The 16362-nt window shown below is 35.7% G+C and overlaps 1 protein-coding gene across 5 annotated transcripts in view; it reads left to right on the top strand.

Moving 5' to 3' along the window:
* cracd (capping protein inhibiting regulator of actin dynamics) overlaps nucleotides 1–16362 on the top strand; it is a 33137-nt gene that overhangs the window by 5240 nt on the left and 11535 nt on the right. For 3 of the 5 annotated variants that reach the window (XM_048206397.1, XM_048206394.1, XM_048206396.1), the window contains exon 2: nucleotides 14829–14988. The exons of 1 other annotated variant lie outside the window; for it this stretch is intronic. In XM_048206397.1, the coding sequence (XP_048062354.1) occupies nucleotides 14922–14988 (67 nt within the window). In that variant the 5' untranslated portion in view covers nucleotides 14829–14921. Of the gene's footprint in view, nucleotides 1–9317; nucleotides 9432–14828; nucleotides 14989–16362 lie in introns of all 5 variants that reach the window. One more of the 5 variants, XM_048206395.1, reaches the window with a different exon arrangement.

Raw genomic sequence — 16362 nt, 5'->3', positions numbered from 1 at the left:
TGTATAATGATGCTTTCTGTGCTCATTGTAAATAGGAAGAGCATCTCCGCCATCAGCAGTTCCCTAAAATTATTATTTATTACTGTACTTATGAAAAACATCCAGTGTTTACCTTTAAAGGGTCAGTTCACCCAAAAATTACCCTCATGTCGTTCCACACCCATAAGACTTTCGTTCATTTTCAGAACACAAATTTAGGTATTTTTGATAAAATCTGAGAGGTATATGACTCGTCCATAAATAGACAGCAATATAAGCAACACTTTCAAGGTCCAGAAAGGTACTAAAGACATCGTTCAACCTTAATTTTACGTAGCGATGAGAATATTTTTGTGCACAAAAACAAAACAAAAATAATGACTTTATTCAAAAATATCTTCTCTTCTGTGTCATTCTCATACGTTGTTTACATCGAGTGCCCCCGGGTTCTACATCAGAACGATGACACATTATTGTCCGGCTCTTGCGTCAGCATCACACGCATACGTCGTGCTGCTCATGTGCGCAGCTATGGCCAATACTGAGCCGGCATTCGGATGTAAACATGGTAAGGATAATGCGTAAGGATAATCACAGTGAAGAGATTGTTGAATAAAGTTATTTTTGTTTTGTTTTTGCGCACAAAAAGTATTCTCGTCGCTTCATAAAATTAAGGTTGAACCACTGTAGTCACATCGACTATTTTAATGATGTCTTTAGTACCTTTCTGGACCTTGAAAGTGTTGATTATGTTGCTGTCTATGGACGAGTCATATACCAATTGGATTTCATCAAAAACATCTTGTGTTCCGAAGACGAACGAAAGTCTTACGGGTGTGAAACGACAGGGGTGAGTAATAAATGACATAATTTTAATTTTTGGGTGAACTAACCCTTTAACACCTTAGTTTTGGTACTAGTACTAATAGGTTCATATATAGATAGACAGATAGATAGACAGATAGATAGATAGATATATACTATAAAGTTGTTCTCTGTGGATTCAAATTCTGTAGTTAGAGGTCACTGGGGGCCATGTGCTTTATTAGAGTGGGCTGCTCGTCTTGACCTGTTCTTCTACGGATCTTGAAAGGTAATGTTTTTAGACTGAATCTGATTCCTCGATGATTCCCTTCTGTGTCTGTTCTGTGGGAGTTTTTATTAAATGCCAATATTCACTGCCAGAGTGAGTCACTACAGTCTCTGTAGTTTAACACATCCAAAAAAGACTCAGCCTTCCAGTGCAGGAGATTTTGAATCTCATTATTAACAATTACTATAAAAACCAGCATGATAATGAACTTATTTTTAGAGCAGAAACCAAACAATTGAAAACAGCATTGTTGAAGCTGCAGTGGAAAATTCCCACACCACTGATAATGCAATAATGCTGTTTCCAAATAGGTTTCTCAAACACGCCTATTACACATTTTGCCCTGCCCCCATCTCTCATAGTCCTGCTCCAAACTCATACCATTGGTTGAGCCACACACTGACATCATGGACTAATTGTTTAGCTGTCTAGTTTGCAAGTGGTTTACTAACAGATGTCTCTGCACATTAAACTAAGACAAGAGAAATTGTTTTAACATCAAGAAAACTGCACAGATCAGCTTATAAGATCTGAATACTTTTGCAAAGCATTGCATGTTCATAGTCTATTAGTAAATATAGTCATTCAGTGAACATGCCCTTCTGTAGTGCTGAGACAGCAGAAATGACAGGTTTAATTGTTTATGCTAACTGCTAAGTGTTCTTGTCCTTTGAGTCGGCATATAACCCTATGAGATCTCTAATTACTTTACAGTAAGGGACATGTACATGGGCAATTTTATTCAGTGTATTTTGACTGTGTGCAACATGATGGACAGGCAAGGTCTGAAATTAAGGGCTCATGGGAATGCCACCAAAAGTAAACAAAAATGCCCCAAATATTGAAAATGCAGGGGCAACAATTACCTCTATAGTGCATACCTATACTTTCTTAGCTGTTACTGTACTGATATTTGGGATAACAGGACATGAGTCCAATATTGTTTTTATACAGCAGTTCAATAAACAAGAATTCAGTATTGAGTAACTTACATTTTAGACACAATATGCCAGTTACTGGTCTGTTTTGCCTGTTTTGAAGTTGGTGTTGGTGTTTTTTTGCTGAATAAATCGGCATTTGAATGAATCCATGACTCGCTCATAAAAACAGACATTTGCGGTGCTTCCGAAATCACAGACTTGTATTTTGAATTTACTTCAAGACTGTTAAAAAGTATGTTCTACTAGTATGGGTAGTATGAATGAAATTCAGACGTACTACATCCGCCATGTTGTTGTCACCTGACTGGCATCAGTTGTGTCGCTTCACTGCCATTCATAAATCCTCTCCCATGCCGTGGCCTCATGGGATAGTAAAGTGTCCATCAAATGTGCACTTCAGAATCTCGCTGTAAGTAATAGGTATGGGTTAAACGGATTGCTGTTGATCTGTGATCCATACGGACCAGGAGCCATGGTTCGGCACGCATGTGATTCGCAGATTAATTTCAAGTTTGAGGCTGAAAGTTTATAATTCAGACTGTCCTCCAAAAAAAACGACCCTATAGGTCGTTTTTTAAGCACTATTTTATGACCTATATTTACGCTTTAAAGTCATGCGCCCTCTAGATGGCGTACAAATAATGACAGTGTCGTGTTACGTCTGTCGGCATGAAATGACGTATGACTGTCGTTACCAATCAAAATGCGTGTTCATTTAAATGCAATGTGTGGAATTTTTACACCATTTGTCCTATTTCCATTTAGCAAAACTCTTTTTTATTAACGACTACACCCACCCAACCCCTAAACCTACCCTTAGTGATTTATAGTGCATATATCACATGATCACATGATTGCATATTGTTATATATTGCAGTGCTCTGCCAATTGAGCTATGCGAAACCCAAAATATGACGCAGATAAAAGGAAACAATGCATTAAAATGAAAGTGTCCTGTTGTCGATAGGGGCACAACTTTAGTAAACGCTATGAGTCATATTTCAAGGAAGTGACACACGACCTATATAGGCATATTGGTTGGAGAACATGTTATAATTTGCATGTGTTTTGTCTTGCTACTTTACACATTTAATAGAACTATTCCAGCAATAGAAGAGGCAAAAGAGAATTTAATTCGGTAGGCTTACTCACGCACTGTTATTTGTGTACACAGCCGCACACACCTGAGGCGCGTTTCAGATTTGAAATTGATTCCTCTTTCGTGCCTACTTGCACTTGAATGGACACATACACAAAATTAGGTCAAATACCAGTCTCGCAAGTATTCCCGTAAATACAGTCGGTTATGTCTCAAGAGAAAGAGAACAGGAAAAGCATGTGTATCATGATTTTGGATCCGTGCATTCGGTCTTAAAGTGACAGCAGCCTATAAATACTTGCTGTTGACTATATGTTATTAACATTAATCAAAATAAAAAACACAGCTTTAACATTTCTGTAACTGAAATGAATACTGCAGTTACACCTTACCTTATTTGTAACTTTGTTAGGCTATCTATATATGCTTGTAATTAGTGTATTTGTTCTTTTTTTTACCGACTGTTCACTTTATTAGTTAGGCTAGTAGTTTTTGCTGTGGTATCGGAGTACTTGTGCTTTAAGTAATAAATGGAAAACAAAGTTACCCCCACCCCCAAAATATTGTTTTTCTAGTTGATCCGAAAATTCATCCGATCCATAACTCAAAAACCGTAATTTGATCCGAGTTTTGTGATCCGTTGAACCACTAGTAATAGGTAATCTGGGTACTTTTCGCCTACTGTTTTTCGAATACTATACTACTCTTTGGCGTACTGTTTTTCGCTTTCTGTATAGTAGGGAAGTATTCAATGTGTTTGAATGAATTGATTGAATGAATGATTCTATGACTCACTTATTAATATATTGACTTATTTCGCTCCTGAATGAATCAGCGTTTTTGACAGTCACTTGCTGAAACCTACTTGCACAACAATGTAATAATAATAAATATAAGGGGTCAACAGTGAATTATATTTTAATAGGCTTGGCCTCCTATTGAAATATAATACACTGTTGACCCCTTACCCCACCCTTAAACCGAACCATACTACTAAACTTACCTGTCACACAACCTTACCCATATCCCACCTCAGAAGCAGCAAAAGTGTTTTGCAGTACAACATGATATCAAAAACTCAATGCATTGTACCTAGCAATTTTTTTTTTGACACAAATACATAGAAGTTAAAGACACCTAATATAAAGTGGGACCATTCATCAAACATTTTAACACACTAAACTAACATTTATTGTACTGTAATAATGTGCATTATTGCAGCAACTTTTGTATTTGATGTTGATAAACTTCATAAGTAACAGTCACATGTCCTGATTGAGAATTTTAATCAAGTAATAGATTTAACTGAAATGCATGACATGGCATGTTTTTATATAGTTGGAAAATAAGTATGCCCACATAAAAGCAGGCTTCTTGAAATTGCCCCTTAATAATACAGTTGATTTCTGACACTGGAGACAGGTAGTAGTTTGTGCCGTTATTGATCCGCCACACGTCTTTATTCAGTTAATGGAGGCCCTTGTTCTTTGAAATTGTTTTAACACAATACACACACGCATCCTCACATACGCTGACAAACAAGCTTACAGTCACAGTCTTTGTGTGTGTTGGGCAGTTTGAAATCATCAATGCACGTCTGTTCTTCCTGCCCCTGGTAAGCTGGCCAATGAACAAAGTGGCATTCTGTGAGTAGCAACAGAGACAGCAGTATGAACCAGCACACTACCTCACCATCATCACCCACTTTCTCCTCTCTCGGACACATTCTAGGATTGTTTTCTGTCACATGTGTGAACGTATCTTGGGCATAGGCGACTAAGCTCTCACATAGGACATCATGCAAACGTCCCACGAGGAACACACAAAAACATACATTGTGAGAACGTTTTGGGAGTATGAATATGCATACCATCTTTTTTTCACACTGTATTTAATAACGGAGATGCTTGTGAATTTGTTAACAATCAAAACTATGCGTATGAAGGAACAGATATATATTCGTCCTCATGTGCGCACAACAACAACACGGCTATAAGCATTCTTGAGTTCTCTTTGCACCTGTGCAATGTGACACCTGACTCTAGGTAATAGCGTAGCTCCACAGTAACAGCAGGCAGGTGGAACAGCCACACATGCATAAACGCATACATACTAGCGTCTTACACAGATAAATCGACAACCAGGTAAGCCTTTATTCTTGTGTACTCCTTCGACCGTATATGTGATCAAGCGTTTTTCTGTGTAAAGCATGTGGCAGGATAGCGTTAAACACAATAGGCCTCTGTTCATGAAACTGCCATTATCTCTCAGCAGCCCCATATCCTCAAAGACTTATTGTGCCTTTCTTATCGTATACATTGTAATGAAAACAATGTATGCACATTCAATGATAACAGTGTATTAGAACCAAGAACCAATAGCTTTTTGGTTGTTTATTTTCATAGAATATGTAAAATATAATTTATGTGTATTAAATTAAGCTTTTTGTTCCTAATTATTTTTTTCCAGTTTTATTTGAATACTTGTTAATGGCTGAAATGCACCATAGTTTGTGGGTACACATCTATGTGAACTGTATCACACTCTTGGCGTGCATTTTTCCTTCTTTTACAGTTATTATATTATATTATATTATATTATATTATATTATACCATTTAAAGGCACAATATGTAATATTTTTGAATTAAAATATCCAAAAACCACTGGTTCCAACAATGTTTAAATCTAGAGAAATCAGCTATTTTAACCAGTGTAACGGCTCCTGTCATTATGTTGCCTGTCAATGACGTTATATCCGCGTAACCCTTGATTTTCTGTTTTACTTCAGTAGAAACCACTGAAACACCAAAGATGCTTTAATATAATATGCGTTTTATTAGCAAATGTTTGGATACTTTTATTGACAGAAAAATAATTATTTGTTATATAGCACAACTTGGTTAGTCTTATTGTTTATACTCTTGTTTTCGTGATTTAACATGTTTGTACCCAAAAAGTAATTCAGACAACACTATTTTGCCAAGTGGCTAATAATCAGTATGAGCTTTATTTGTGGTAACAGTAATACAGAATTTTCTCCACCAAACAATGTTTTAAAGGTGCCATCGAACGTTTTTTTACAAGATGTAATATAAGTCTAAGGTGTCCCTTGAATGTGTCTGTGAAGTTTCAGCTCAAAATACCCCATAGATTTTTTTTTAATTAATTTTTTTAATTGCCTATTTTGGGGCATCATTAAACATGAGCCGATTTATGCTGTGCGGCCCCTTTAAATGCTGACGCTCCCCGCCCACGGAGCTCGCGCTTGCCTTAAACAGTGCCTAAACAAAGTTTACACAGCTAATATAACCCTCAAATGGATCTTTACAAAGTGTTCGTCACGCATGCGTCGGATTATGTGAGTATTGTATACTGTTATATTGTTTACATTTGATTCTGAATGAATTTGAGGCTGTGCTCCATGGCTAACGGCTAATGCTACACTGTTGGAGAGATTTATAAAGAATGAAGTTGTGTTTATGAATTATACAGACTGCAAGTGTTTAAAAATGAAAATAGCGACGACTCTTGTCTCTGTGAATACAGTAAGAAACGATGGTAACTTTAACCACATTTAACAGTACATTAGCAACATGCTAACGAAACATTTAGAAAGACAGTTTACAAATATCACTAAAAACATCATGATATCATGAATCATGTCAGTTATTATCGCTCCATCTGCCATTTTTCGCTGTTGTTCTTGCTTGCTTACCTAGTCTGATGATTCATACCAGCCACTGAGCAAATGCACAATAACTATAACATAACTTTCAACATACTCAAATGTATCTTTTGTATGAATGTTTTGACCAAGTAAAACTGCTGCATTACCCCACAATTGTAATTCGTCAAATAAAGTGACCTGTGTGAGTAATAATTCAACACTTGTGGCTGTTTCATTAGAATCAAGTGAAGTTATTAAATGTAATTTCTGGAGGAATACGCCCATCTAATCTTCCAATTAATACCAAACCAGCATCTTACCTATTCCTGTTGTTAGTTCTTTCAGCATCCCTTCTCCTCCCCTTCTCCTCCTTTTTGTACAGTTTTGCCTGTCATGGGGGGGCAATCGGAGCTCGAATACAATATCCTCTCTGAGCCCCTCTATAGCAGACAGCAAGCTAAATCCGTTTACCACTTACGCTAAGATTATATGGGTACACAAACTCATGAAATAAAATAATGTGAATTTAAGTGATAAAACTGTATGGAAGTAGGCGAACATTAAGCGTTAGTGTAATCATAAAATAAACATAAATAACAAAACGAAAGGAGCGGCAGCAGCCTGTGGCATACAAGCATAATAAAACAGCAATGTAAAATGTCCCAGGCTCTCAGACCCGCCCTGCTTCAAAACACAGTAACATTAATAAAACTTTAATACATTAGCTCACCTATGAACATGATTTCTGCCTGAGTCCTGTCGGATTGCTTTCCATCGGCTGTGGAGGTCACATGATTCCACACTCATTCACGCCGTCATCAAGCTACGCCTTTGTTATTGTTTTAAATAAGCGACCTCTAGTGGGGTGAAACTTACATAATGTGCCTTTAAAAGTTTGGGATCAGTAAGATTTAATTTAATTTTTGTTTTTTTTAAAGAAATTAATACTTTTATTCAGTAAAAATGCATTAAATTGATCAAAAATGACAGTAAAGACAATGTTACAAAAATCTCTTCTTCTTGCTGTTCTTTTTTAACTTTCTATTCACCAATACTTTGAGTTTTCAGAAAAAAATATTAAGCAGCACTGCAGCAACTGTTGGAACATTGATCATAATTAGAAATGTTTCTTGAGCAGCAAATCAGAATGATTTCTGAAGGATCATGTGGAAAATTTTAATGAAAATAGAAAAAGTATTAGCATCTAAAATAACTTATCACATAATTACTATTTTTACTGTATTTTTCTATCAAATAAATGCAGCCTAGGTGAGCATAAAAGACTTTATTCAAACAAAAAAAAGTCCAAAAGTCTGAACGGTGAATTTTATTACTAATAATTTAGACCAATGGGAAATTCTACCTTTGTGAATTAGAGAATGGGTTATCTTTAAAAAAACTATTCAAATGTTAAAGGTTATTCAGTCTACACAAGACTTGCCCCTTGAAGATTCACACAACGTTCTGCACAGTTTTTTTTTTTCTTTTTTCTAGAAAAAGAGACAAGGGCTGACTACAGAGCTTGCTCATGTCTGTGACTGCAGACTAAGTACTGAGTGAAAATACAGCTACAGGGAGTTGTGTAAAATGGCTGTTTGGAGGATCTGAAGTCTAGTGAAGTAGAGTAGTGGTGAACATATTTAAAAACGTTTTAAATCCAAATTCATCATTATTTGCCAATTATATTGTATATACTTAATATATATGTTACATAATATAGGGAGACCGGGACTCGTAGTTACATGCGGAAGTCACAAGTGCCATAAATCCAAGTAACTATGAGGTTTTGAGTCAAAGGTCCATTTGTACAAAAGATTGTTTGTTTGCAGTTGTTTGTGTGTTGGTTTCAAATTCTGAAATTGGAACAATTTGTATGAATTCTGTCCACCAAACAAAAACTGTAGTGTTGTCATGTTTTTGTAACAGCTGTTTTGTAAAAAGTGCACAAAATAAAACCACAATAGCATTCATTCAGAGAAAAGTCAACTATAGATTTTAACCAAGCTGAACTATTTCTTCTGACATTTTTATACAGTTTTCTGAAATGATATGTTGGGGCAAGTTGTAACATTTTTTATATATTGTAATGTTATAATTTTATATTTACTGTTTTGATTGTTTAAAATATTTTAAAGGTCCCAATGTGACTGCCCAAGATGGGTTAACAGAAACTGACTTCCTAAAATCCACCTACACCAAAGTAAAAATTGTGACAACTAGCCCCTGAGTTTATATTACTGCAAGTTACACTGCCACAGAGTTCATAATTTGTTTGAATGTTTGAATCAGAATTGCCTGGTTTAATAATGCTAAAGTCAAGCTTTGAAAGGCAACCCTAACATCCATTGAGGTCTTATGGGCTATTGATGACAGATTTGTGTTCATTTGATCTCCATAACCATCATTCATCCAGAACCAACACAATTAGAAATATTAGCCTTCATACTTCAATAAACACTCTTAAGATAAGGCATGCTATGCATACTAGAGTTCTATAAGTTGTGATTCAATGGTTTTGTTATATTTTTTTCCTAAAGCACCAAGGAGCAGCAACCGAGCTTTGTAAATCAAGGTGCAGAAGGTTGAATCCATGTTCCCTAAGGTTTTCCTTCAGTGGTGTGCAGCTCTTTCCAGCTGCGCGGCTGAATTAGGTAAAAGTGTGCTTTTGTGCTCAGTAAGCACAGGCAACTAGACCAGCTTTGCTATACGCTGCGCAGTCAGCCATCCCATTTTGCTTCAGTGATTTCTAGCTGTACCTTCAAGCCGCCCCATTGTACGAGTGAAGCTAGCTTGCAATCATAATAATATACGGCCCTTTGCGCAAAGCAAGATCATTTCACCCCTGATACATAATGCATTAAGTGTGATTTGCTTAATGTGCAGACATTACTGAAAGCTCCGAGCCCTGTTGTGTGTTTAGGCTAGAATTATGGTGACGTAGGTCGTCTTTACTTAAATATTCTGTACTGACACGCATCATCCCCTAGTATCTGATGCAGTTCTGATGAGCCTTTAATTCTGTGTAGATAAAATACAACATCAGAACTGCCTTAAATGCTGCTGTTGTCATAGCAATAAGCACACATGTTGTTTTCTATTAGCTGTGCATGAGAATCAACACAGAAGGCAACATTATGCTAAAAAAAAAATTGCAATTTATTAAGATTGTGATTCCTGTGTAAATGCATTTATGTTGCCTCTAGGCCACATTACAAACATTATGGGCCCTATTTTAACGATCTAAGCACATGGTCTAAAACGCATGGTGCAAGTGCATTTGGGGCATGTCCGAATCTACTTTTGCTAGTTTAATGATGGGAAAAATGGTCGGCGCATGGTCTAAAAGGGTCCCTATTCTCTTTATGAGTAATGTGTGTGTTTTGGGTATAACGTGCAATAAACCAATCTCATCTCCCACTCCCTTTAAAAGCTAACTGTGCATTCGCTATTTGCAATATTTGGTGGAATTTGCAAGCAGAAAAACTGAAGTCTTCTCTAGGAAGGAAATGGATCACATTCAGGACCAACTACAGGACAAGCCAGATTCCACCAAAGCATTTTAATCTTTACATTATAATCCTTTTATTTTTAATATTTGGCATGTTTGTGTGCTGCTGCTCCTGTGTGTGTAATAAGCAGAGTGTATGTGCGTCGTGCAGCCGCATATTCCTAATACACTCTTTGAATAACAAAACAAATATTGTGGCATTGACTTTAGACCAGGTTTCAGATGGTCAATGGTGCAGTTTATTTCAGTTTTCTCAAGATAGCAAAGCACCAACAATGCGCCTGAACACACCTCATTTTCAGACCAGCACGCCCATGGACGCACAAATGGGCGCAAATGCTTTTGCTATTTAAACAACGTGGTGCAGGACGTGAAAATGATAAGTGCGTCAGGCTGAAACTAGCAAAAAACACTTGCGTCGAGCTTGGCGCCACATTGCGCTGAGTGTATGATAGGGCCCTTGTAGTTTATATGCTGCTTCAAATGCAGCTTCTGCCTCCTTTGCTGTGGGAAGATTACTTAAAGGGTTAGTTCACCCAAAAAATGAAAATTCTGTTGTTAATTACTCACCCTCATGTCGTTCTAAACCTGTAAGACCTTTGTTCATCTTCGGAACACAAATGAAGATATTTTTGATGAAATCCGAGAGCTTTCTGTCCCTCTATTGGCAGCAACGCAATTTACACATTCAAGGTCCAGAATGATAGGAAATGTGACTCCAGTGGTTTAACCTCAGTTTTATGAAGTGAAGCGAGTGCTTTGTTTGCAAAAAAACAACAACAATGATAGCACCACACACGATAGTTGTTGACTCAAGACCGGAAGTTGTTCCGTGAATGTGCTTTGGATAATATTATTTTGTAAATATAGAGGCAAATTGTTTTTTTTTTGTTTTGCACACAAAAAATTTCATAAAATTGAGGTTAATCCACTGGAGTCACATTGATTACTTTAATGATGTCTTTCCTACCGTTTTGGACCTTGAATATGTAAATTGCGTTGCTCCCATTGGGGGGACTGAAAGCGCTCTGATTTCATCAAAAATATCTTCATTTGTGTTCTGAAGATGAACGAAGGTCTTATGGGTGTGGAACGACATGAGGGTGAGTAATTAATGACAGAATTTTAATTTTTGGGTGAACTAACCCTTTAATCAATAGTAATTCTTCTAAGATAGCATCTGTAAAGTTTGGAACATCTAAGTGTGCTATTTTGAGACACCATGAAATATGAACTAAAATGTGCTTTTAATATACTATCTCTATATTTAAAAAATGTATTTATTACCACTTATAGTACATTTGAACCCATAGTGTACTACAAGTGGTAACTAAATACATTTTTTAAATACAGAGATAGTATATTAAAAGCACATTTTAGTTCATATTTCATGGTGTCTCAAAATAGCACAGTTGAGTACACTTAGATGTTCTTAAGATTATCTTAAGAAGTACTAAAGAAGAATTTTTAGTATATTAAGTACAAAATTAGTGCACAAAAATAGAGCACTTTAAGTACATTATGGAAGTGTACTTGATTTTCACCTGGGTATATAAAAAAAAAAAGTTCATTTAAACTATTGTTCAAAAGTTTGTCTCTTATGCTCACCAAGGCTACATTTATTTGACTTTTGATCAGTAGTGTACATGGCCTGAGTCACTAACTTTATCACTAGCGCATCCTCATCTTTTATGAATTTTATTTGCAATATTTCTATCTCTTTACGAGGGGCATGGGATCTCTTATGACTTATAATAATGAGTCATGTAGCTTTTAGGTTCAGGAGTCACAGGGGCAACATTCCAGGAATCCACTTATAGCCCATTTTATAGCCCACTGGTTTGGTCAAATAGAGGCAGGCCTTGGCTGGAAATGTTTGTAATGATGGTTAGAGCTGCTCTTGGTGATATAGCCAATATATAAGTGTAGAGAGGTCAGTCTGTACCATTAAACTTCAGTAAGTGGGTTAAATTAGGACTGTAGCATCTAGAGCTAACGTAGCCGCAAACTTACTGTAGCTCTGCTGCAGCCTTTTCTCTTTGTCTGGGGTATTTTCAGTGTCCTGCTGCAGTGCATGTGGCTGCGACTTGTGCTTTTGCCATTGTCATTTCGTCTGGAGCTTCTTTAATGCACACAACACAAGCAAAATCATTCGTTAACATCATTCGTGCACGTGAGCCAGAACATGACGAATACGCACGCGGTTTGGACCACGTGTACACTTGTACCGCAGGTGCGTGTGCACAAACACATCTGGACTAGCATCACAAACAGACAAAGACACATTGATCCATTCAAGCAGCAGCTGAGCCTGTTTAGACAGTGAAACTTTCAGGATGACCCTGCATGGGAGCCGTTAGAGGACACTGTCTTCTCATACAAAGAGAAACGACTTAGATGACGTAAGATTGTAATCATTTACAGTTAGCTGTGTTTAACAGTTAGTGCAATGCTGTGCTGCCAAAAGGTTTTTGTCTGCCAAAAGGAATGCAGGTTTTGAGGCAATGTGTTTTGATTAACCAACAACAATAGTGGCATTTTAAATCTTGGCATTTTCTGTCCTGCCATTCTGAATGATCGTATGTAGAATCCCAGAAGCAATATGGAAAAAACACCATTTGCTTTATTTTAGGACTGACTGATATAAATTACATTATGCACGAGAATTTGAGTTGATTCTATGGTAATTTGTTAACAAAACAATTCACATTTTTGCTTTTTCTATATGCTGTATCTTGCTCCATTTTACAGTAAGTTATATGGGGGTCCATTAAAACGAGATGGTAGAAAAAGTGTGTTCTAAATAGCCATTAATTTAGATTATGCACAGATTGCTGAACAGGCATATATTGATGCGATAATGGAGGTCGAGTGCACACTACTCTCCACAGACACAATACTCTGCAATTACACACTAATATACAAACACCCCCTAGCATGTATATGCAAACACACATTTCACTAAACAAAAAATAAATAAATAAATAAATAAACAAATGTGCCTATTTTACATGCAATTTCAGAACAAAAACGTATTCACTATCCATCCAAAATCCAGTGTTATTGGTGTAGTATTATTTATCATTTTTTAATATTTTGAGTTTGCTTTTATTCTTATAATTTTTAGTTTTCATTTTCATTCAGTTTAAGTTTTGGTAATTTTATTATATGATTTTGTCATTTTTTCTTTAATAATTCTATTTTAATTTTTAAATGTAATTTATTTAATATATTTTTAGTTTTAGTCATTTTAGTATTTTAACAAACATTTATTTGACTAAGTTTTTAAGTTTGTTTTTCATCTAATATTTACATATTTATATAGTTTTATTTTTTGTAAACAATAACAACACTGCCAGTTTAAAATTGCATTAAATGTTCTAAAATCATATATTTTTATAGCACAAATGGGGTTCTTTTTTTATATAACTTAGAATTCTATACAAATTTTAATTATTGAACATATATACATATATCCCTTACATGACTATTTAAAAAAAAAAAGAAATAATGGTAACACTTTACAATAAGGTCCCATTTGTTAACATTAGTTAATGTATTCATTAACACAAACTAACAATGAGCAATTCATTTGTTACAGTATTTATTAATCTTTGTTAACATTAGTTAATAAAAATCCAGCTGTTCATAGTTTGTTCATGTTAGTTAATTCAGAATTGTTAACAAATACAATTTTTGTTTTTAAATATGTACTAGCAAATGTTGAAATTAACATTAACTGAGATTAATAAATGCTGTAGAATATTGTTCATTCTTAGTTCATGTTAACTAAAGAGGTTAACTATTGTTAACTAATGAACCTTATTGTAAAGTGTTACCGAAATAATATAGTCAGCTGATAATTATCACAAAAAAATAAATAAATAAATCCCAACAGGGTTGTCTGGATCTTACATCATTTTGAAGGGGTTTATTCTACAGTAATGACCAGATAATTGTACATTAGCCCATTGGACATTATACACTGATACTTAAATTAAAATTTCTAATATTTAAGTTCCAACAGTTACTTGTAGACATTAGAGAAAGATATAACTTTTGCACAGCTATATATGAGTGGACAGCTATACAGCAAACAAGCAAAATTAGACGTTAATTTTAATTTTCATCATGGCAGCAGTACATTATTAAATTATGACCGAAGAGCATTATTACTGGGCATCCAGACATACGTGTAGCCAAGTAAAGTTTACAGTCCCAGTAAAGTATAAGGTTTTGATCTGCAAGATGGGAATTGTATTCCCCAATTCTTAGCAAATTCCCACTGCAAAGAAATAGATGGTCCTGTAATTTGCAACCAAGTGATGGCAAGAAATAAACCCAGGACCAAAGGAAGACTGTGTATGCGAGCTAAGAGATTATGATGGTAATAAAAACAGATGAAGCTTTGAAAAAAAAAAAAAGGTTTTATGAAAGAGCCCAGGAGGAAAGAAAGGAAAAGCAATACAAGTGTCTCATGATCTCTCTAAGCCTTTCTATCTCCCATTATTGTCATCTCCTCCTACAATTTTCTTTTCAGACTCGCACACATGAGCAAATCAATGAAGAAAATACTTCTGTGTTCACGTTTATCCCCCCTCTACCCTTGCTGCAGACAAAGCCCGTCGTAACCATGGCGACGGACGGTAAGGAGGCTAAGCTTGATGAGCGGGTAGAGGTAACAGTATCTGAAGGCCCAGGTAAACGAAAACAGAGTGAGGATCTTTGCAAACATCCTGCTCTTAAAGTGACAGTGCAGCACACTAAATTCAACAATGCAGATTTTCTGCACTGTCTCTTTAAGAACTGTTTGGTGTTTCTTGGGTTACAAAAAACTTCAAGAATTGTGTGCTGTGTCTGCGTGCCTGTGTGTCTTTAAAGGAATATTTCACTCAAAATGACAATTCTGTCAATATTTATGCTTCCTCATGCCTTTAAAAACCTATATGAAGGATTTATTTAAAAAAAAAAAAAAAATTAATGTTGTTTTCCATGCAATTACAATGATTGGAGAGACTTTTATTGCTAATTCTCTCATCCATGCAGCAGGATGCCTAAACTTTCACTTTAACCCTTAAATGCATGACTGTTTCGCCAATCGTTCTTACATATTCGGGTCTTTATTGACCCGGATCTATATCTAACACGGAAGGATCTCTACCTGTCGCAATAATATAAAACTCCTCTGATATTAGAGTAACAATTATAGAAGAATAAAATAAATCATATTTTGTTACCTTTTGGAGCTTGAAAGGGCTCAGTTTGAGCAGATATTTTATGCCATCATCACTGTCCTCATCAGAGCTCATTTCCCAGTAAATTCAGCAAATAATGGGCTAGTTTTATGTTTGAGGTTGCAAATATGAGCCCATTCGCGATCTCAAACATATTCTCAGAACTATATAATTTTCAACATCTTCAAAATCAATATTTCTTGTTTTTCTTATTATTTCATTTTCCGTCTAAATGAGTCGTCACTTCAGCATTGTGTATCAGACATTGCCACCTTGTGGAATAAAGGTGAATTGCACTTATTCCGTCTTCTAAGATTCAATTATTGTTGTGCATAAAAAATATATGTACACTGATACACACCTCGGGTCGTTAGCGACCCTATACAATTTTTACAAAAAATGAATTCAAAAATAATTTTATGTTATATTCTTTATAATGAATTGATTGAGGAATACCAAGAAGGTTGAAGTCTATCTTTAAAAAATGAATGAGGAGGAGGATAGTGAATGACGTCTCGGGTCACTAAAGACCCGAGGTATGCATTTAAGTGTTAAAGGATTAGTTCACTTTCAAATAAAATTATCCTGATAATTTACTCACCTCCATGTCATCCAAGATGTTTATGTCTTTCTTTCTTCAGTCGAAAAGAAATTAAGGTTTTTGATGAAAACATTCCAGGATTATTCTCCTGGACTTCAATGGCCTCCAAACGGTTGAAGGTCAAAACCGCACTTTCATATTCTTCAAAAAGCTTTTGCTATATGTCCTATACAGCGTAAGCTTTTTGAAGAATACGAAAGTGCGGTTTTGGCGGAAGCACATGCAAGGTGATCATTTGT

This window comes from Megalobrama amblycephala, linkage group LG11 (assembly GCF_018812025.1).
Source record: "Megalobrama amblycephala isolate DHTTF-2021 linkage group LG11, ASM1881202v1, whole genome shotgun sequence".
NCBI lineage: Eukaryota > Metazoa > Chordata > Actinopteri > Cypriniformes > Xenocyprididae > Megalobrama > Megalobrama amblycephala.
Note: the sequence above shows the minus strand (reverse complement) of the source record. Positions and strands in the feature narration are given on the sequence as shown.